The sequence below is a fragment of the Coenobita brevimanus genome, chromosome 29, assembly GCF_032717465.1.
Source record: "Coenobita brevimanus isolate Jiangsu-jjx chromosome 29, ASM3271746v2, whole genome shotgun sequence".
Taxonomy (NCBI): Eukaryota; Metazoa; Arthropoda; class Malacostraca; order Decapoda; family Coenobitidae; genus Coenobita; species Coenobita brevimanus.
The window spans coordinates 43236654-43261228 of record NC_136982.1 but is presented as its reverse complement, the minus strand read 5'-3'; the positions used below and the strand labels follow the sequence as shown (position 1 = coordinate 43261228).

At 40.1% G+C, this 24575-nt stretch overlaps 1 protein-coding gene across 2 annotated transcripts in view; it reads right to left on the bottom strand.

The window, feature by feature from the left end:
• Positions 1–1500: 1500 nt before the first annotated feature.
• Positions 1501–24575, bottom strand: part of LOC145395065 (uncharacterized) — a 226630-nt gene continuing 203555 nt past the window's right edge. The window contains exons 8-13 of one of the 2 annotated variants that reach the window (XM_080268826.1): positions 14697–14790; positions 8908–9090; positions 6991–7328; positions 5724–5873; positions 4726–4897; positions 1501–1729 (exon numbers count right to left, since the gene is read on the bottom strand). In XM_080268826.1, coding sequence (XP_080124952.1) covers positions 1715–1729; positions 4726–4897; positions 5724–5873; positions 6991–7328; positions 8908–9090; positions 14697–14790 — 952 coding nt within the window. In that variant the 3' untranslated portion in view covers positions 1501–1714. Of the gene's footprint in view, positions 1730–1964; positions 4898–5723; positions 5874–6990; positions 7329–8907; positions 9091–14696; positions 14791–24575 lie in introns of those variants that run through there. The other variant, XM_080268827.1, reaches the window with a different exon arrangement.

The window sequence follows — 24575 nt, the reverse complement described above, 5'->3', positions numbered from 1 at the left end:
TTCAGTCATTATCAGACAATTTCATTCATCTGAGAGAGTCAGAGTACTAAAAGGGTTATTGAAGGCTAAATTAAACCCTTGTAGCTCAAAGAGTAAAACAGAAAATGCTAAATAATTGGACTGCAGTGGTTAAAATAGAGGACAGATATAGAGAGACTTTTCCAAGGTGCGTCACGTGGTGCAGCCTGCCACTCACGTACATCAAAGTGGCTTCCACTGTAATGCTGATACCTTCTCAACCTTTATGCGTCCCCCTTCATCCTTTTAAAAGAGGAGTGGGTGCTCAAAGATTTGAATACTATATTATGGGTATATCTGCAAGCTGCTTTGTGCTCTTTATTCTTTCCTGTACAATATTCTTTTTTATCATCCTCATCATCATCCGAATCTCCTTTCCCACCCTAGGGCAGGGTAATTAATCTTGCTTTTCTTTCCTAACATCATAGGTACCATACCTTATCAGTGTGCATTCTTTATTATGCCCATACCTTGTTAATGTCATTTTCTGTGATCCATTCATAAATCACACACAGTTCACATTCTTAGTTTTAAAGCTGCAGTTTTTCTGTTACAGTACTTATGGCAGGTGGAAAATGCTGAAATACACCAGCTGGCTTGACAGCCTTTAACTTGCACTCCCAACTCTGAATATCCCAGAGGCGACTGGTTCAGACATGTAAAACCATAAGGGATGTAAGTCAGTCTCTGTCCATTAATGCCCCGGGATATGGTAGCCTAACCTCTAGTTTCTCCACCTCAAAAGTGATGAGACTGGTAATTTCTCACTGTATCATCCACCCTGCTGAAAAAGTTTCCAGTCATTCATTGCCCAGGTTTCAGTTTCATAAGAGAATGTCAGAAGAAGCACACTTTAAGAAAAAGTCCTCTTCATCTCTAATACTAAACAATACACCTTTCAGATTACCAAGTTCATCACTTATTCTTCTACCTTGATGTGATTCACTTATTTTTCTACCTTGATGCGATGTCTGTCACTGTAACACTCCATACTGCACTGATTTAAACATCTCCCATGAGAGGACAAGCTTCATCCTAACATTTAACCAACCAGTCTGCCCCCTGGAATGTCAGAAGAATTGAGAATACTCCAGTACAGATACCCAGACTTTCTTTCTTGTACTGTGAACATTTAGCTGCTGCATATGAAGGGCTCCAAAAAAATAGTAGTTAAGCATAAAATAATGTTTAAAAGCCCAGAAATTGCAGTTAAACCTTGCGATTTTAAATTTCTTTCATAACATTAAAACGTAGGTTGTGTTAAGGAAGTTAATAGACATTCACAACATTTTACAAATCCATCCATCACTTTCATCTTTTTATAAAGGCCCCAACATACCTGCATGCATTGGCCTTGGTCACCTAATGGCAGCTCTCATATTGTTTGGTCTCTAGCATCCTCTCTGTTCAGTCCCTCATCCCTGAGGTCAATTTCCATGACCTCATCCCAGACTTATCAACTGCCCCTCCAGGGCAGTCCCATGCTGGGCCAAGGTTCTCTTGTGGCAATCAGTGCCCCACCACAGTGAGGTGCAGGGAAGAGCATAAAGGTTTGGTTTATAGATGGATGCTGCATTTGCACCTCTCCATCCAGTTAACTGGGATGCTACAGTAGGCTCCACATCATCCCTTTATTTGGTTACAACCCTGCATTGTAAATGATTTCCTGAGTTACAGGAAACCATAGGGTTGTCACTCAGTGTAGAGTCACCTGATGTAGAAAGAAAAGAAATAAAAAGTGACAGAAGGATAGGAGTAATAAGAAGGCAGACACAGAAAACAAATGTTAAAGGGTGAAGAAAGAAGTAGGCAGCATTACATCAAGTGAGTGGATGATGGTTGCCACCACCTACCACTATGTTCAATGATGTACATATCTTGAGCCATGGATAACTCTACAAGGGGGTACAGCATCTACACCTAGTTGCAGAAAATGTATCAAGAAGTGGGTTTAAGAGCTTTATGAATATGTTCAAATACAGTATGTACAAGAAATTTGGATACAGCTGCAGTTTACAACCAGTAAATTTTATGAAGCGGCTTGAAACAGCTTGGGCTTTGTGCCTCAGATCATTAATTCTAGCTTTTATCTTCTATCTCCTTTCAACTGACAGCTATAATATGGCATCTGTCTCCTCCTTGGATCAATTGGTAAGGCACAAATATTTATATAAGATGCAAACCAGGACAAAGAGGAAGATTTTGTGCTTAACTAAGTACAGTGATATTAGTTCTTATTTAGCTAATGCAGGGTAAGCTACAATAAGACTAATGAATTACACAATACTGTACATTTGGTTTCTTTTACACTGTTAAGCATCTGCCTGTATTATGTATAAGGTGTTTTACACAGGACAATAATATATCCTTCATGTACAAATAAACGGAGGTCAATTACACCAATTTCCTTATCAGCATTAGTGACTTGAATTATTTTGGCAACTTCTATGCATTTCATGATGCATATAAACAGAGATTTTGAAAGTACGAAATCAGAATATGAGTACAGTAATAACTGTCACAGAGCCATACCATCTCCTCTGACCTAAGTCTGTGTTTAATAACTGACAGTTTGTAGCCTACAGATATAGCTATAAATATCTTTGTTAAAATTCTGCATATCAAGCACTTCTTATAATTGTTGCACATTCAAGCATAATGTTAAATACAGAATACCAGTTCCAGAGCATTCATTATACTCAGATTTGTGCATAGTATGACAAGTAGGCTATCAGTATCTCCAGTTCTTTGCCTCTTCGCACTTCATCATCAACTGAAAGTGGTGCAGTATCACAGTTTAGGTGTTAGTCCTCCAAGCACACACACACATACAGGTTGTCCTCATTTAAAGTTGTTTCCCTCGGAACTGCTAGTGAATTAATGCCTATTTTCTGCTTAACCTTCATTATGATCTACTATTATATTGTGCTGACATTAGAAACTAATGTTTTTTTGGGGTGCTTTTAACCCATAAATCATGGCTCAAAATCATGTCTCACTTAAACCCTGATGATGTACGTTACTGGTTTATTTTTGCCACTTCCAGATGACTCTGTTCAACATAAAAATGGCCTATTTTATTGACGGAGTCATTGAAAATTGCATCTAACACGTCCAATTCAAAGTCTGTTCTAAATACAGTAAATGTAACAGTCTAGTGATAGCAAGAATGCAATAAAAATTCATCATATTGAAGGGTTAAAGTTGTTTCACTTCAAGCAGCATTTAGGCAGCACACATCATAGACCTTAAATGAGAACTGACTGTACTTCACTGCTATGAAAGACTAGCCTTAACCACCAGGGTCAGTCTCACTTCTCACTTTAGTTTTTAGGCAGTTAATTTTCAAGCACATATTACTTTACAGTATAAGAATAGTTGAGCCTTTTCTATATGTAATGCAATTAATCCAATCTTACACAAACTTAAAATCAGTTCTATTAGTGTGGCACGTACTGCACTATGTACGATAAAACAACTTTACGTTCATATCAGATCAAACAACCTAAAGTGACAAATTATAAAAAATAATGCTATTGTATATGTGTGTTTTACTACTTGAATAAGTTTTAGGCTTAGCACGCAGCAATATTAATGATACAGAATATATCTATTATTTACATTTTGGAATTAGTGGCAGGAACAGTATTAGCTACTGGCAATACTGCAAACTGTATGTCAATTCCAGTTTAATTTTCATGCACACCAGTTGCATGAATTTCTCAAGTGTCCGACATCAGATAATGACTGCTGCAAGCAGTTTCTATTTATTCCATAAACTAGGCTGTCCTGTCAGAAACATCATGTTCATTATGTTAATGGTACATAACATTTTTCTCAGTAGTCCCATGTTTGATATGTAGACTGACATTACCATATATGCTGATAATTATGACTCAAAATAAACACAAAGCATTAAATTATCACCAGTATATACATTATTTACTTATTACTAGATGCTGCTGTCAGTACTGTATTGGATATACTGTGCTATTAATGCATCTTCACATTCATGGTAGTAGGAACTTTTAAACTTTAGACTTCAAGATGTACCATTGTATATGTTCTCAAACTTAACTTCCATGCACTAATTAATGACATGGCATCCTTCTTATTCTCAAAAGTATAAAGTTTACTCAGTAATGCAAATAGTGAAGTTTATCCAGTAGATTTTGGTCAAGAAATTTAACTGGAAAATTACAAGATATTTCTAAGAAAAATTTTCAAGCTTTGTAGAGATACCTGTCAATAAATGTAGTCTCAAAATGAAAAACCTGAAACACTATTTTGGTGGAGAACATCCCATATTTTATCTAGTTTCCATGTCAATATACAAGATACCAAGAGATGGAATATCCAACCATAGAGACCTATGGTGTTGCATACAAAGTCACCATTTTGGAGTTTCCTTCCAATGTAAATGGCATCACAGAGATGTTGGAAATCTCTTGCCATATTATTGTTACTGGTATATCTGGCTTCATTCATACTAAGCATAATATCATTACACAAAGTATCCACAAGCCATACAGTATCAGGTCACATCTGTCTACTGGATAAAAAATACAATTTAACTTCATTTTCAATATCCTATGAGACCAGTGGTAATCATCAACCAGATATTTCAGTACATTAACATACCACAGAATTTTTCCTCTTTCAACAAAAGCACTTCTTAAAACTACACAGTAATTCTCATTTCCCTACTTTGTTAATCAGATCATCACACAGCTGGGTTAATTCCTGGTTTTCCCGAGTCTTGCGGTCAAAAGCATCCTGAAGAGACATTATTTTCATCTCTGCCTTCTTAAGCAGTGCTGCCATCTTGGTCATCTCCTGCTCATTGGATTTCCTCATATTTTCAAACTCTTCATTGGCTCTGCAAAGAAAAACATGGATGAATATACAAGTACTGTACTGGGAACCACATTCCACTTGTGATAGTTAATAATTATCAAAAGTTTCCTACAGAATATAAAACCATAAGCCGATAGTACCAGATAAGAGTAGACTGAATTCCTGCATAGCTAAAATCTATTTTTCTACACCCTGACATGGCAAGAATTGTTCTTTCGACACTATTAGACGCAATCACAGTCTGTGAAGGATTTGTCTTGATACACCCACTAAACCAAGGAAAGGTGCTGCTACATCACTGCCTTGAATCACATTGTTTCATATATTAAGGCTGCAACATGCTTGCATGCATTGGCCTTGGTCACCTAATGGTGGCTCTCCATGCTGCTCAATCTCTGGCAGCCTACCTATTCAGTCCCTTATCTCTGAGGTCTCATTGTATGACCTCCTCCCAGGTCTTTTTCAGTCTGTCTCTTGTAACCTTACCCTCGATGTTCACACTTCTCACCTTCTGCACCCAACGGTCATCTATCCTTTCCACAAGTCCAATACATCTCAATCTACTGTCTGTATAAATTTTTCTGAAACCACCCTCACTTTAGATTTTTTTATAAGAGAAAGTAAGAGTGCATCTCACCAGAGGCTAAATTTTCTGACTCCATGCCATTTCCAGCCAAACTCAAGTGTATACTTATTCAGAAACTTTCAGTGTTTCTATTTTCCCCCCTACATGGTTGAGAATACAGAAAGGAGGCCACTCTTGTGGGAGTTTTAGGCAAGTGCCTCCTTGACCTCCTGTATTGATAATTATTCAGTATTAATTATGTTAAATACAGTACAATACTTACTGCTGAATTTTTTCTTCTGCATGCTTTTGGAACTCTATAAACTTCTGTTCTTGTTTCTGAAGTTTGGCCTCATAATCTGCAACAGCACCTCGCAAGGTATCTTCATTTCTTCTTAAGGTGTCGACAACCTGTTTTGTCCTCTCATATTTTCTGTAAGAATTAAAAATTACTTGTAATCAGCATTACCTCATTTTTAAAAACTGTATACACCATACATGGTTGGGGGTCAACAGTTTGTCTAACCCTGAGTACATAGTGTCTACAGCATACATAAAAAATAGTCTGATTGTCAAAAGTTGGTCAGATCTGGTGTTTTCTCTGAGTAAATGGTGCTCACCTGAATGACACTTCTCTTAATGGTGGGCACCTCTTCCAAGAACTTTTTTCCTCTCACCCTTTGACAGCCTTTCTGATAATAATGAAGGGGTTATTGATGTCTAAGCACCCAGTGAGTGCTCCACCTTGCTGTGAATGTACTAAGCAAACATGAAACACATTTACTCTTCAGGAAGAAGTAAATATCCTGTTACATACAACTCTCTCCCAGACCTTGTAAAAACAGTAACCACTTATACACTTCTGCACATTTCATCTTGATGATTTTGTTCCAAATATGTTCTGAGAAATTTATCTTATATAGTAATAATATTAATATATCACCTTAACACATTTTTCCACTACTATGTGAGATGGAAAAAAAAAAAAACTATTTACTGAAAAGGCAAAGTAAATTTGGAGACAGCAGTAACAGTAGCCTACAGTAAATATGAAAATTCTAGACAGAACAAGGCATAATAACCTGGCCATGGAAGCCCAGAGATACTTTTCTCTTTGTGGGAAAAACTGGTTACAAATTATGTGAGGGACATAAAGCAGTGATTAGAAAAACCCCATCTGAACAGGTCTGAACATAGGCACTGATGAGATTAGTATCAGATAAACGCTAGTTTCAATCAAACTAATATCTGATGAATTTAGTACGCAATGAAGAAGTTCACATTTCAGAATACTGTAACCCCTTCAATCTGATGATGCACATTTTTATTTTATTCTTGCAATTTTCAGGCAATGACATGTAACTTAAGAGAGCACAACATTACTGGAAGGGTTAATACAGGTTATATCTTACCCTACAAGTTCTACATCAATCATCTGAAGACAGGGGGGGAAAAAAGAAAGTATATCATCAAAATGACGAGGTTATTCACTTGAAATTCTTCAGCATCTGGCACAAGGCTGTATGTGTAGGATTTTTGGAGCACCTTACCTGTGAACATCTGAGAAGGCAACCTCCACATTAGCCAAGTCCTCAAGTGCTTGGTTTCTCTCAGTCTCTAGGTTCTTGATCTTTTCATCATACGATTGCTTCTCCTTCTCCTTTTCACCGAGGAGGGATGCCAACATTCCCTTGTATTGTGTGACCATCTTGAGCAAGGCATCCCGTGACTGGGTGAGCTCCGATACAGAGTTCCCCAGAGTGGACAGCTCCTTTTGTTCATCCTTCATGGCTTGTTGTAGCTTCTTCTCCTTCTCACCAGCTGCCAACTCCACCTGAAGCAATTTCTCCTCAAACTTCAACTCTTGCTGTTTTAGCAGTTTCTGCACCTGGTATTAGTAATTTGGAAGGTTAGGTATGTTACGGAAGCAGTCATGTATTCAGCCACCATAATACTGGTTACATGTGGTAATTTGCTGTAGAAATGTGAATCAATGAAAAAAAAAATATTAGATGCAATTTTGTGATGCGTAAAGCTTCTACTTTTACTGGATATTCTTTTCTCTAAAACCATATTAGAAATAACAGTCAATACTGTACAGGTATAGCTTTTTAGCAATGACTATTATATTTAAGCTACCATTACCATTTATAGTAATTCACCAATGCCTGTTATTCTTATTAATAATCAGTATAAAACAGTAATGATGCTAGCTTTTTGGCAGACCTAGTACAGTAGTTACCTATCCTTAACTTAAATTAAGATATTCCTTCAAGTATACAAAATGCACATGCTGTGTGTACACCAGTTACGGTAGGTTTACTCATGACTGTATCAAAGTTTACAGAATCCAAATTACCCAGGTACAGTATTAGTATCAAGCAAATTATATAAATTACTACCAGTTACTTATCTAAATAAGTAAAACATTTCTCATGGCCTTGAAGATAAAATACTGAATACTGTACAGTATTAGCCTGCAATACATTTACCTAAAAGAAGCAGAGTATAATATGTACACAATATGGCAATACCTGGCTTCAGGGGGTAACCATGTTGAAAGAGCCCCTCCCACTCTTTTAGGAAAGTGCACTATATTGCTCTATACAAGTTTTCATTTTCTTTTTAAATTGATAATAAGCAATAACATTATTTTCTGTACTGTAAACTGTAACCAGTACAATACTGTGGTAGTACTGTAGATTCATATGTAGCTAAGTCAAAATTGGCTTTTAAATCCTAGTTCAGTATTCTCAATTGTATTTTTGTGCATATACAGCACATTTCATAAATTATCAGTTCCATGCAGTAATGTTAAATAGTGCTGTGCTGTGATGTCCATTCTCATTCTATAGTAGCTTGTACAGTAATGTGTCACCACAATACCAACAGTCTCTCTACAGGTAATCACTGTACAGTCAGAACTTAATATCAATGAACTGATGTCTGCTACACTCTATTTTAAATGAGATGAATCCCTTTCTATCCCTGATACTGCCAGATGATTACAGTATATTGTATTCAGGTCTGCAGTGACCTAGCAGGAGGGGTTAGACAGTACCCTTCAGTGACCCCTTGACTGCCAGAGGTTCTTCTTATAATGAATAAAATTATCTGGCAGAAGCAAAATTTAACAAAGGTTTCATCATACTGAGGGGGTTAATATTTACTTCATTCTAAAAAATGGTAAATTACAAGTTTTGGGAAAAAGTACTGTACTTGTATCACTGTACAAGAGATTTGATGAATCAATGAAAAAGGAAAATGTTGCATATATTATAATAATATTCATAACCTGTTTAAAAACTATTTTTTTTTTTTTTTTTTTTTTTTTTTTTTTTTTTTTTTAATGATGCATTTGTGACAACACTTGAGAAGCTTTTACTGCTCATGGTCATCCTGATTAGCTTGGGGTAATTCTGGCAACTAGTGTAGATGCACATGGATGACTTGGGTATGATCCGTACCTCACTTGCTGTCATATACCCCTCTGGTGGGGCTGAGGTTGGGCGGGTAGAGGATAGCTTGCGTTCAGAGGTGTCTGTGGGACGGGGTGTGGGGCTGCTGGTGCCCTCAGGGGCTGACCGCTCTTCCCGGGGCGGGGCAGGGGAGGATGTGGGCCGCGCAGGGGAAGATGTGGATGGCACCGGCTGAGAGGGGGCAGGAAGTTTTACTTTGCTTGTGACAGGAAATCACCGAAGATTTTATTCTAAATTACAAGTACAATACTGTTGATGAATGGCTCTTCAGTTATACAGTATGGAAGGGCAAATATTTAATCCATCCATTACCTACAATAACTGCTGATACCTCATCCCATCCTTAAATGGGAAAGGAGGTCAAAATGATGATGATGATCATGATGAGCTGCAAGTGTGGGTGCTGTGAAGGTTTGGCAACAGTTACTAGTTCACTGTGCAATCTTCATGCTGCACAGAAGATGAGATTAGAGATACCTGTGGTCTTTCATTTCAGAACTGTATGCTATTTCAAGCTTAATCTACTGAAAACACACTTTAAACTAGACAAATACATAACCTGAAGTGTGAGCTATGGTTGTATGCTTGAACTCCCGTCATCTCTCTGACCGAGTTTGTCATAGAATTTTCCTTCTCGAGGAATACACTAGAAAAACCATGCTTGTGCTTGAAGATTTTAAGAATACAGTATAGTACAGTACATGGAATACACGGGTTACATCTTGTGAAACTCTGCCTACCTGACCTCTGTTACCCTCTTGTCAATTATCAACTAACAGTGATGCAATTAACATTGATTCCAATTAAAGTGAAGGAGAAGAAAAAAATCCAGTAGTCTTTTGAGAATACAGTGCCCACAAAGGGGTCATTATGTAAGACCACATCACCTGAAATTATTTTGGCTCTCTTTATACCAAGAAATATGGCAAGTGGAGGCACCCACTATCCACTCGTATGTTCCTGAAGTGGAGGGGTTAAAGTGGTCCAACCAACAGTGGACCATGGGTGTTTAAATCAGAAGGATGGGTGGGGTTTATTGCTCACATATGGCTCTAGCAAGCAACTATATATGACTAATCACCCCAACCAGTATCGAGGTACTGTAGACTACTGGTGTTAATGAAGATGGATTATATTTAACTCCATAACTGAGGTGGCTCTCTTGGCTGCCAGAATGAAATACTGTACAAAAGAAGCTTAGCTAAATACCACAAGAAAAGGTAATGTATAGTAACCTTGTTCAGGAATTATGAAGTACACACACAAAAAATAAATAAATAAAATACAATAAAATAAAAAATAAATTCAGAATAGTTTACTTTACCATTTAGTAGTTTAACAGCCACTTCACTTTTACTATTACACTATTTATTGTGGCTACAGTTAGATCCAACACACCCCGAGCAGTCAAAAGGTTACTATACACTCATAACTCGATCACCAGCGTGCTTTATGAACACACTTTAATGAACCTGTTACAGTGAAGGTTTTCATAACTTATTAATCTTTCAAAGATAGGTATATGACTTGACAGAATGCAAAGACAACTGTTACTATTTACTATTACACTCGTATGGATCTCTGTAATGTTCTTGCCCAAGTTACAGGTGTGTTCATTAAGCAATCACATTATTATACACACTGTTAGTTCTGGGGGGCTAGTTCTCACTTCACTTCCGTTTTGTGAATCACTGTCTACACAGAAGAATTCCAAATAGTTTTTCTATTATGGAAATTTGCATAACACAAGCCAGGTATAAGTGCTTATAAACCTACAAAATTAAGTACGGACACAAAGTTTCTCTTGAAATTACAGACTCATATGCAGAATTTTCCATGGGAGGGGTTTAAGAGTAGGGATCTGTGGTAATTTTATGCCAGTATATCCAACACCAAAAGGAAGTGGGGTTGATATACTATATTCTCCAACTCGTGCAATGGATTTCTCACTTATGAGAACACAGCTGCCTATGTCATATTTTATTACAACAAAAGAACACATGTTCTGGCTGTAGCAGAGCCTTGTATTACTACCATACAAACAGGGCATGTGTCACAGTTTGGTATTCTGTATATTTTTTACTGTATATGAATTTTGTTGCAGATGCCACCACCTATGCTCTCTCAAAAGTGTACCAAGAATGAGTAAAGCAGAAAAAGTGTCATAGGACTAATGGAATCAAAAGGGAGGGGTGTACAGTCATGGAAGAGAGAGCTGGTGGGGGAGCAGCTGTGTGTTTATGCACGCATGCCCTTTGCATCCCCACTGCATATGGACCTGGACTATGTGAGAAGAGGCTAGATCAATAATGAACTACAATAAAAGGCCGGTTTTAGTTGCCAAAAACGATACCAAACAATCTTCTGGAACATACTCATATGTACACCGATGGATGCACAGAAAAGGTACTTTGTGAAATTGTGGAAAATTAGGATCATGAGTTCAAGTGCTAAGAATGGCAGGCATTGGTTATTTAGTTAAACTGTGCAAGCAAACAAGAATTTCACAGTACTATACATGCCTATTGCAAAAACTACAGTTCTCATGTAGAGTACTAACAATGGTAAGATGTGAGTTGGAGACTGATAAAATTAGTGTACTACTATAGAGAAGTAACAGCAGAAAACTGTCAAAAGCACATTATTTAGCTTCCCTCCTATGCCAAAGAACATACTAGACAGTGGTGTCCATGTTATAAAATAATAAACTTTAAAACAGCCAAAGCTATGCTAAACAATAAACATTCATTCTCAAGCAAGGCAGTACTGTACCTGATTACTTCACTCATAACTGGGCTAACAAGCTATTAAAATAATGAAAAATTCATAATGGTAAAAGTGTATTCTACAATAACATATTACTAACCACAGAGTGTACAAATGGTGTTGCTTTTTCTGACATAAGTACCTATCTATGATCAATGACCCCTTTAGCTTCAGGGGTTCCTACCCAGAACAAAGTCATCTGGCATTCACTGGAATAAAATTCAGTAGTATATAAACAATGTCCTCTGTTTGAGGGAGGTAAGTGTAGGTTAACGTTATGCTGTAGTATTATGCAAAAGCTTATAAAATAATAAATGCTTTAAACACACTCAGATAATCAACAAAGAAGAGAGAGTCATGCTGTAAGTAAAGAACCTCTTTCAGCAGGTTGTAGAGGCATTTATTAGGAAAGAAAACCTTCTCATCACATGTGCAGCCAACACAGTGACACAAAGGAATTCCTTCAGTCCTCTGAAATACTTTTCTTGCTATTTTCAGATTACATTCAGCTTACGAGAGCACCACAGTAATGAAGGGGTTAATGAAGGTTATATCTAACAACTGAAATTTGAAAAGTCTCTCAAGATTAAAAATTATCTGGGTAGTTATCAATAAAGTATATAAATGACGTCTTTGGACTGAGAGGGTTAAATATAGTTCCAAATCAAATTTACACCATACAGTTAACCCCTCCACCCTGATGATGTATTTTCAATTTTATTCTTGCTACAACCAGATGATTTTATTTACGCTTTAGAAGCACTTCCAGCTATATCTGACCCCTCCAATTAAAGATGTCAACCTCGTGTGAAGAAAAATATTTGGATATAGCAAGAAGAAAATAAAACATACAGTACTTCTCTTGTCAACTTAAGGCTGTGTAAGTGGCTAGTGCACTTTCTTAAGGTATCATGATGAACTTCACAGAATGAAAAATACCACATAGCTACATAGGGCACAATACCATGCTCTCTCGTCAACTTAAGGCTGCGTCAAAGGCAAGTGCACTCTCCTAAGGTATCATTATGAACTTCACAGAATGAAAAATACTACATGCAGCTAGTACAATACCATGCAAACTAACTTCAACAGATGCAGTTCCCTTCCCAAACTTAAAATATTATGAAGGCAGTCCTCATTATACGAATGAGTTAGGTACGAGTTCTACAATAACGCAACTTTTTACATGATACTGTAAATTGGGGGAAACAAGCAAATAACTTCACAGGCAGCAATGGAACTTGAAGAGGCAATTTTTCTCTAATGTAATGAGAGGCCGAGGATGAGATGGAGGGATGGGGTGGAGAGGTATATGAGAGAGGGGGGTGTGAGTTGGGAGCAGAGCAGTGAAATGGCAGGGGACAGGGCGACTTGGAGGCGATTTGTTTGTGGCCACGCCAAACGGGATTGAGGCGTCTGGCAATAGATAGATAGATAGTAATGAGAACTTGGGAAGATAAAAAAGCTACTTGCAACGAGGACAACCTGATGTAAAGCTATAATCATTAAAACATACACACATCCAATACCGTACAGTATGACCATCAGCCAAATAAAACAGATAATACAGATAAACTAAAAGCAGCCACCTACGGCAACATATCACACGACAATCCACCCTATTTATCAATTATGTCACTGGTCATCTCTCCATTAACCCTCTCATGGTCAGACCAACTCTACTACTCCATTTCAACTAATGCCAAATGATTTTGCAAAGAGTCAGTCGTATGAATCTATATAAGTGTTAATATACTGTCACCCACACAATATGAACCATAAGAAAACACCAAAGTGTAATTTTTGGAGGCATGAAAATGATGGGTAAAACTAAATTAAGTGCAGTACAGTACAAGAAGAAACATGAAAAGTATGGGTAAGTTACGAAACACATTTATGAAAAACTGGATATTATGAGAAGCTGAGAGTCCTGAAAGGAAAAAACCTTTCACAGTGGCAACAAACACAAGGCACATGGGAAACAATGTAACATACAGTATGGTATGAGATTATTAAGGAAGAAATGCATAGCCTGTGAAGTAAAATCAAGATCAGTTCATGAATAAGGGAGAAGAAAAGACCATATTCAGATATTAAAAGCTGTGAACAAGGAAGAAGGACCACTTTCAACCACTTCACAAGTAGGGGCCTCTCTCAAGCTAAATAATCTAGTCTGCCTGGTTATGGGAGGAGGGGAAAAAAAAAAAAAAATCAAGACAGACTGTTTCATTCTGTTTTGTTTATAATTGCTCCTACATGCTTGCATGCTCCTGCCTTAGTCACCTAATGGCTGCTCTCTACACTGCATGATCTCTGGCAGCCTCCCTATTCAGTCTCTCATCCCTGAAGTCACACTCTATGACCTCATCCCAGGTCTTCTTTGGTTCGCCTCTGACAACCCAACTGTAGACACTCACACTTTTCACATTCTGCACCCAAGTGTTGTCTTTCATCCCCTCAACATGCCCAAACCATCTCAATCAATCCCTCATCATAAAAACAATACATTTCAGTCCCATTCCTCCTCTCAACTCTTCACATCCATCCAATCAACGTCATTTCTACATGTTTGAGCCTACAAATATCCTCTTCCTTTACTGCCCAAGTCTCACTATGATACCGCATTACAATCCTAACACATGCTGCTTACAAAGATCCCTTAACACGTAGGGATCCTCTCCATGTTAGGAGAGGCAATAGCTCCCTGAACTTCCACCAACCCCTCCTTGCAACACTAGTATGGCAGTTAAGATCAAACAGGCCACAAGGAAGATAAAAGATGTGATTCATATGAATATTTCTGCACAACTGGAACAATCTGAAAAATCTTAAAGAAAATAACACAGGACCAGCCTCTCTGATAAAATAACATGCTGAGACTGGGTACAGTAAGAATGAAATTACAAAGCATGAGACTGGTATAGAAATTCAAGTAAGACTGACAATCTGAAAGAAAGAAAAACAATACAGAACTAGTGAAAAACATGCAGAGAATGGGTACCCTCTCTAACCTTATTCTGTGGAGACTCTGGTGTGACTGAGGCTAGGGGTTCCTTTCGTTCCTTGGTGGGTGTTCCCTCCTCACTGCTGCTCAGCTTACTGTGGCTGTGGACAAAAATGACAAACATCAGCAACTTCATCAAACTTACCTACATCAAACTTGGTCAAGACTCCATTACAGATCATCAACAGCCATCCATCCATCATCTTTTTTTATTTATTTTTTTTATTTTTTATTTTTGCCCCACCAGGAGTGTCAAGGCCTGTGGCAAGGATACTCAATCCCGATAATCAAGGCAAGGGTGACCAGCCTCACTAACCCCTGAATGGCATTATGTGAGCAATAAGCCCTGACCATCCCTCGGAGTTAAACCATTATGGGTCTCATTTGGTTTAATGCCTACTCTAATTGACTAACAGGCATTATCTGGTTATAGTTACCTCTCAACACAGTACTGTAAATTGTTTTCCTGTGCTACATGAAACTGCAGTATTTGACTTGTTACTCAATGTAGTCACCTGAAGGCAACACTGCATCAAGTGACTTACCCTCATCTACCACATACCAATGCTGGTAACAACAATATGGGCAAAATTACAAGCATCAACATTGTCAGGGTTACAAACATTACAAACAAGGTTCTTTTTGGAATACACTGGCTCTTTTAATTTACCAACCTCCACAACATGTTCATTAAAATTTAAGATCTTTGTTATACCATACACTACCATAAAAATTTTTAATATCACTAATACTATGCAATGTTCAGTTTTTTGCCTGGTTATGCTAGTCCTTGATTCATGACCAAAAACATTAACTAATACAAGGTCACTTAGTTACTACAAAAATAGGAACTGTTTGTAAATGACATATTCTTACAATATGGCCAGTAAACATGGTCACTATGAGTCAAACTATGGAACCTTGACGGCACAGTAATACCTAGAGCAAATGTGTCATCTGTTTAGTCATCACCATCATGCCAAGTCTAATTCCTACCTCAGGGATGAGGAGAGGCTGAATCACAAAGGAAATAGCACAAACCCACCACACTATATGCTCAATGAAATGGGTCCACACAATCACTAACTGATCATGATCATCAGTCTTCAAAATATGATTGCTGCTCGTAAGAAAAACAATCTACTTTTTTTTCTTTTGTAAATTTTGCAATTCACATAAACCTAACCCAATTGCCAACTAATTAAAGACAATGGTGTGACCCCCCCCCAAAAAAAAAGTGAAATGTCGATATTATAATAAGTCTCCTATTATATAAGTACTTGGGTAGTGTGATGAGTAAGGATGGAGGTTTGGAGGGTGAAGTGCTTGAAAGGGTACAGCAGGGAAGAAAGGTTGCTGGTTCCTTGAAAGCAGTGATAAGAAGCAGGGAAGTGAGCATGGAAGTGAAAAAGTTACTACATGACAGTATTGTGATACCAACTCTAACGTATGGAAGTGAAGCTTGGACGTTGCTGAAAGGACACAAGTCAAGAGTGAGAGCAGTGGAAATGAGTTATTTAAGAGGAGCCTGTGGAGTCACATGGAGAGACAGGCTGACAAATAAGGATATAAAGGAGCGTTGTGGTGTGGATGTGGATGTGATAGGAAGCGTTAGGAGGAATACACTGAGGTGGTTTGGCCATGTGGAGAGGATGGAGGGTGAAAGACTGAAGAAGAGAGTGTATGTGAGTGAGGTGGAGGGGGGAAGCCGAGGATGAGATGGAGGGATGGGGTGGAGAGGTATATGTGAGAGGGGGGGGGGTGCATTGGGAGCGGGGCAGTGAAATGGCGGGGGACAGGGCGACGTGGAGGCGATTTGTTTGTGGCCACCCCGAATGGGATTGAGGCGTCTGGCAATAGATAGATAGACAGATAAGTACTGCACCAGATAAATGTGAGAATATATGGGGTGTCCCTAAAGTGAAGTACCATATAGGGCTTTGCTATAATGATGTACCATATGGGGCATCGCTAGAGTGAAGCACCTTGCAACGAAAATCATCAGGGGGTGACTGACTGACTGGGCTAGGCTAGGCTCTTCCAAGAGAAGCGCCCGCATCTAAAAAAAAAACCCTGTTGCGTGATGGCACACATACTCTCGATAATACACGACCGGAAAGAATTATCGCATACATCAATGAACAATAAAAAAAAAAAAATCCCTAAACAATACAAGCTAAATAAAAATAATAAACTCTCCATTTCGTTGTCATGTTTAAGCGAACTGTTTACGGAATTTCCACGACCTTGAGATGCTATCGTAAACAACCATTAACCTCTTCCCTATAAAGACATCCTACTCTTCAAACCTTCACAATATTCGCAAACCAAACCCAAAGACCGTGTTACTGCGATAAAAATAAAAACCTCTGATAAAATCTCTGAACACTCTTAGTCATCCTCTTTTCCTTAAATGTTGACAGTTCTCTGACATCATGACACAAAGCAGTGAAGCACTGTCAGCTTGCACTCAAAGCCTGTAAGATGTTGCTCTAAGAACTGCGCTAAAACTACTCATATCGTCCAACGTATTTAAGAGGGCGAGAACAACTGCCACTATGTGGTAATGAAAAATTTAAATTTAGCGTCAGAAAGACTGAAACTTGCATCTTTATTCGCTATACTACAGCTATCAAATCGACAGGACGAAGATAAAATCTCTCTCTCTCTCTCTCTCTCTCTCTCTCTCTCTCTCTCTCTCTACGAAACTTAGTCTTCAACATAATAGTCTATTTATGCTATATTCCCACAGTTATGTACTAGAGAGACTCACTTTTGACTGAAGAGTAAGAACTAGCCAAATTAAGATGGGCAACACATGTTCTAATACACTTATCATTCCAATCACCTTCACTTTAACCTGATCCATATTGCCACCAACCCCTTCCCCACCAAAACACTCTCATAAGCTGAATAAAATCGTCTGACAGTGGCAAAGACAGAAAACCCGCTAAACACAGCTACAAAGGGGCTAAACTGGCAACCATGGTAGAGATTCCACATCCTGAGGTGTTGACACAATCGTTACGCCACCGTGTTCCCTTGAAAACACCCAACTTGCAGGATAAACACACACACACACACACACACACACACACACACACACAATCTTCAAATGGCGTACTGTAAGGTCTTGTCATTTATTCGAAAAAAAGGATGAATAAGTAGGGATGTAAGGGTTTGTGTGTGTGTGTGTGTGTGTGTGTGAGAGAGAGAGAGAGAGAGAGAGAGAGAGAGAGAGAGAGAGAGAGAATGACTAATAGCAGACAGATAAAGAGCAAAAGATAACAGGGGAAAAAAAAAGTCGAAAATGAAAACACAAGAAACACGATAAGAAGGAAATGACGACGAAAACTAAGCTGTGGGACAGAGAGAGAACTATCCGAATATGACCTGGGCACAAGAGGAGTCTGTGCGGCATGGGTGGGAGTGGACGGTGTCGAAGTGTCACCAGCTCCACCATTTTTCTCTTTTTCCTTCTTACGACGCAGGGACGAGAAGTACGAGGCCACTATGACATAGAGGGCGCCGAGGCCGAGGGTGAGGACGTAGGGGGCGACGTTGCCGTAGGTGTGGTGCTCCCCAAGGGCGCCCTGGACCCCCACACCCACGATAAGGGCAGCCACTGTCATCCCTCGGCGGAACATCCTGGTTACTGCCTCACGCTTGCACTCTCACTGACTGGCTGGCTCTATCTCTGAGTGTGTGTGCCCCTGTTCTCGAGGGGTAAGGAGGCTCCCTGTCACCTCTTCCTACGAGACTGGTGACTATGTGAAGTATTCTCGTGGGGTATGGAGGCTCCCTGGCACCTCTTATCGGTTTATTCTCTGTATTCTGGTTAAGGTTCCCAAACACTTGTGTCTTAAAAATGTTCTCCCTCGCCTAGGGACTGCAGTATTCTTGCTGGGTTAGGACGCTCCCTATGCACTTCTTCCTTGACAGTTTATATTTTTTCTACCTCCAGGCGACTTCCTTCAGCTCACGTTGTAAAGGCGTTGTACAATCTATGCCGACAAAAAAGAATGTAAAAAATAGATGATGTGGAAATGTAATACGCAAAATAACAAATGACGATGTTGGAGTGTAATACGTAATATAATACAGACGAGGATGCTGGAGTGCAATACGTAATAACACGGAAAAGGAATGCGAAGAGTGATAAGCAAAGTCACTGAGCAAGAGGTGCTATAAAGCCGTCCAAAATCCAGAGAGTATGTTTCATTGTTTTCCCCCACACTTGCCAGGGCTTCTGAGAGGTTTAGGCACTGTATAGGATCAACCAGGAAGCCTTGTGACCCAGATAATATTTCACTCGTAAAGCTGGGGTCTGCTGGGCTCCTGACTCTACCCCAACAAACATATCACTTGCAGATGTAAAGCTTGCGTACGGTTCTCACGATTTAAAGAACACAACACAAGTATCATTTTCAGACGTAAAGCTTGTGTGTGTGTGTGTGTGCTAGGCTGGTGACTCTAGACTTAACACGACACACATAGCACTTTCAGATGTAATGTTTGTGTGTGCTATGCCCTTGACTTCCTCTACACACAAAACAGAAGACGTTCAGATGTACACCTCATGTTTGTACTCGTGACTTGCTCACCACGGAACAAACAAAACTTTCACACGTAAAGTCTGTGTTTGCTGTACACCTTGTTTACCAAAGACACATTACAGACTGATTACGTTCAAATCTTAAAGCGTATAATGTGCTTGTGTCTGCTATACTCTTATCAAGCTTTCCACAGAACATAACATTCAGTGAGTTTCAGGCTTTTCACAAACACACAACACTTAAGATTTCAGCCGTAAATACTGTGCTGGGACTTGCTCATACCACGTAAGACTTCTAAATGTTAAGTCTGTCTCTCTTATGCTCCTTAGCTTACCACAGAGCATATAAACACTCATATATAAAGCCTGTATGTTGTGACAGTGATTTTCCTCCAATATAACACATAAGTCTCTCAATATAAGGTTTGTTTGCTCTGCTGGTGACTTGCTTCCCGGAGCCCACATGCATCACAACAAAGGAGTGAGGTAATGCACGAGAATTAACCATGAAGGACTGTTTGCCTTAAATTGCACCATAATTGCTGAGTTGCTGTGTTGCTGAGTGCAGTCACGTTCCCCATCGCTAACTTGCTGCATAATCATCACAAAAACAAAAATGATGACTTGGTATTAATTTCCACATCACTAATTTGCTGTACAATCATAACAGCAGCAAGTGTGATGACTGGGTATAATTATCATCCCTTTCTCCTCTCCATTCCCCTTTACTAAAATAACTGGGGACTAATTTTCTTCGTTTTACTTTTTTCCCTTTGCCTCTCTTTTTTCCAAACTTATCTATGCCTCTCTAGCAACAGGGAGGTTGATATATATTTTCACGTTGGTCTATATTTCTGTTTTTCAATATATTTCCGTCTGTACTGTATTTTTCGTCTATATTCCACTATTCAGCTTTATCGTAATTGAAAATGCAATGGAGGATTTATCTAGTTATCGCATTTTTCCTACTTTTCCCATCTATTCCCCTAGGCTTTCACCAGTTTGTCATCATAAGGGAGATGTCCAGATATTGCACAATCCAAGTATTTCACATCTCAACTCTCTCGTCTGTCTACATCCCTGAGTTTCCCTGTATTCCCCACTGTTTCGCCTCTCTATCGCAATTTATCAGTGTCCCTCTAGTGGCAGGCGAGAGAAGCACCAGACTAAGGGGAGGGCGTACCACTTGCCAGGCCTCCACCACTAACACTGAGCTAACCACAGCGTCCCCCACACCGCTCACTTGTTGGTTGGCTGGCGGGATGGATGGGTAGAGTCGTATTCTTGATGGCACAGTCGTAGCTTCTCTTCCTTAGCGATTTATTTTTGCACATTACGCTTTACCGTTCTTGAGTGTCATCTGTATTCTCGATGACACGGTAGACTTCGTTGTATCCTTTTCCGTAGCGATTTATTTTACTTACTGAACCTTAACAATTTACTGCGTGTTATATGGCAGTACTCCCGATGGTATAGGGCTCCGTAAAACCTCTTCCTAAGCGACTTATTCTTCACGTAACATCTTCACATTCTCCTGAACGTTATTTAAACTGAGGTGTAAAATACGCACGCTTTATTGCTAAGGAAGATATATTACGAGATTTCCAAAGCCACAGCACACCCTGACATCCTGTTTTTATTTATTTTTTATTTCTTGTTGGTTGAATAGGGGCGACTTTTCTCTTACAAAAAAGGAACCCAAGGCTGAAAGGTTGCACTTTTTGTCCCTTCTTGAGGAAATTGATAGAAGACAAATTCGAGACCCCTAACAACTCCATCTTCTCACACCCTAACACCCTATCACCGTAACACCTTTATCCTCTAATACACCCACACCCCAACACCTTAATCCTCTCACACCTGAACACCCTAACACCCTCTCATCCTAACACCTTCACCCCCCATTACCCTCTTAATCGACCTTAACATCTTAACACCCTCTCATCCTAACACCTTCACCCCCATTACCCTCTCAATCCTCTCACACCTTAACACCCTAACACCCTCTCATCCTAATACCTTCACCCCCCATTACCCTCACATTCTAACATCCCCATAACACCTTAACCATCTCACACACACCCTATCACCCTCACAACACCTTGGCCCTCTCACACCATAACACCCTATCATCCAAACACTCTCAGACCCTACTATTTCCACATAATTACCCTCACAACACCTGAACCCTCTCACACTTTTAACACGAACACCCAATCACCTTCACACCCCACTAGATCCACACCCCAACACCCAATCACCCTAACTCTCAAACCCTGTAAGTTCCACACCCTAACACTCCTACACCTACCCCCACACCCCAACAGCCCCACACCCTAACATCCTACACCCACCCCCACACCCTCACACGACTCCCTTGGCTACGTGGGTGGGTGGGTGGGAAGGGTCGGCTCTGAGACACCCCAAGTAACATCCCACCTTACACCCCAAGAACACCCCACCTTACACCCCATGTTAGTCTCCCCCCGCTGATAACACTATCGTCCCTCAGAACCACATATTAGGCGCCGTATCGAACGCACACATTCCCTGAACCTTTAGTAGTCCTATATTGAGTCCTTATCTCTGATGCGCTAAAACCACCGTGGACCTGCGTATATGGATGGTTCATTAAGGAATACTACTATTACTACTACTACCACCACCACCACCATCACTATTACTACTACTACTGCTACTCTACTATTACGACCACCACCACCACTAGTACTAAGCCTACCATTACTACCACCACCATCACCATCACCACTGATACTACTACTACTACCACCACCACCACTACTACTACTATTAATACCACCACAAACACCACCACCACCACCACCACCACTACTACTACTATTACTACCACCACAAACACCACCACCATTACTACCACCACCACTACTACCACTACACCGCATTACTAACGTCAGACAATGTAAATAAGCTAAAAAGATATGCAGGGAGCCCAAGATATAACTTATCGCTATTAACACTGTACCTATGTTATCTTTTATCATATCAGTTCTGTTGCAGGATCGGACCTTCTCTTCGGGGGGAGAGTGATGGCCAGATAAAAACCCTTCTCCATGCTCACCAAGTACGAAAGGGGAAGGTGATGTACGTGGAAGTCGATTGGGTGTAATGGCTGTGAGTGTGTGTGTGTGTGTGTGTGTGTGTGTGTGTGTGAGAGAGAGAGAGAGAGAGTCCGTATATACCATGACGACAAACACACTAGCCAATCATTTACACTTCCTCTTTTACTCCTACTGAAGAGGGGCGACTTTCTATGCACGGAGGAGTAGGAGGGAGTTGGCGCTAAGTGGAGGTGAAGAGGCTGAGGTGGGGAGGCTGCTGAGGTGAGAGAGAGGACCCGCATACCTCCTCTCACGGACATACATCACTCGCTTGTTACCTCCTCCCTCCCTCATTCTCCTTTACCTTTTTCTACTCATTTTCTACGTTTCTTTACACGGTCGTATTCGTGACGCTTCTTCTCTAGCGATTTATTTTGCACGTTCCTACTCTCTCGGTGTCTTAGAACATTCCATATGCCTCCCCTCACGGACACGTAATACCCGCTTGTGATCCCGTTCATCCCCAATCCACTTTTACTCTTTCTTTCTGCTGTTATTGAAGTGCCTTTGGAGAGTTCGTCACACCTCTTCCTTAGCGATTTATTCTGAACATTCCTCACACCTCCTCCCACGGACATATATCACCCGCTTCCCGTCTCACCCTCATTCTCCTTCACACTTTTATTTTGGCTACGTTTATTTCTGCGTGGACTGGGAGTTTCATAATACCTCTTCCTTGGCGACTTATTCTGCATGATATCTCACTATCCTCTCGTAACTACAAGAGACTATTCAGCTGAGATACGCAAAATAAATAGCTAAGGAAGAGGTGTTACGATGCTTCCTATACCACCCCGATAAGCCCCACAGTTTAAGATGAGAGCAGATACATTCAAGGGTACTTCTCGCTACTCACGGCAAGACTAATATTAAGTCCCTCTAGCTCAGTTCACCCTACTAAATACACCTGCATACACCTTAAATACACCTTAAGCTAATTCCTGTCCGTCCTCCATAGGCCTCTTCTTCATCAGACCTAAATCTCCTGCACACTGCTGGTGGGTAAGAGTCAGTCGTGAGTGAGACAGAGGTGGAAGCGATACGGCAATAATTTTCTCCCTCACTGAAATTTACAACTTTCATTAACTTCTCATAGAGTTTTTTGTTCCATATCAAGACAGCGATTCCTTAGCTCCCTCATTAGTTTAGAGTCAGTCATTTTACAGCGAGGATGAGGCTTGTCTGTATTAATATGTTAAGGGTAAAATTTCACTGCTTTTTCTCCGTCCCCATAGACATTTTTCACGTCAACCCATCAGTTCCATTGTGTGTGTGTGTGTGTGTGAAGTGAAAGTGAGGAAGAGAGGTATCCAGCGTGGATGCGACGCGTTGGTATTAAATATTTCCCGCATATTCATTTTCACAGCTTAAAAAAAGAAAACAAGAAAAACATCACCCAGTGTCTCTCCGTCTCAAAAGGCATCTTCCACACCAAGACATCAATCCCTTAGCACTTCTGGGGTGTAAGGGTTCGCCAAGAGAGAGAGTGAGGAGGGTAGGCGACAGGTGTGGAAGGAAAGGTGGCCGGGGATGAGCAGGGAGGGGTGGGGCGCGTGTCTGGTGGTACTGTCTGCGTGTGTAGAGGTGCTGTTGGCTAGACCTATGTATGTATGTATGTATGGATGGATGGATGTATGGATGGATGGATGGATGGATGTATGTATGGATGGATGGATGGATGGATGGGTTTTGGCTCTGAGATAGGGTCGTGTTGTCGTCTCTTTATTTACATTTATCCCATCTATTCTTAGGTTATTTAGTTTATGTGAGGCTGTGTTTGGGGAGATGGGTACTGTGTGCGTGTCTAGAAGGGACTGTGTGTGTGTGTGTGTGTGTGTGTGTGTGTGTGTGTGTGTGTGTAAGAGTACCGTCTGCGTGTCTTCAGGGGTTGCTGGCTCGCCGTGTGTGGGTGTGGATGTGTCTGCTCGTGTATCAGGGTGTATGCCAACGTATAAACATTTTTTCTTTCAGTCTGGAATTGTTATGTTAAAATTTGGTTTTTCTTGGGTGTATTAGGCTTATATGTGTGATTTTGTGGGTACTGCCTGCGTGTCTGAGGTGTTAATTCCCACTGTGTGTGTGTGTGTGTGTGTGTGTGTGTGTGTGTGTGTGTGTGTGTGTGTGTGTGTGTGTGTGTGTGTGTGCGTGTGTAAGTGCGTCCGTGCGTGTGTGTAATACAAAACACAGTCGT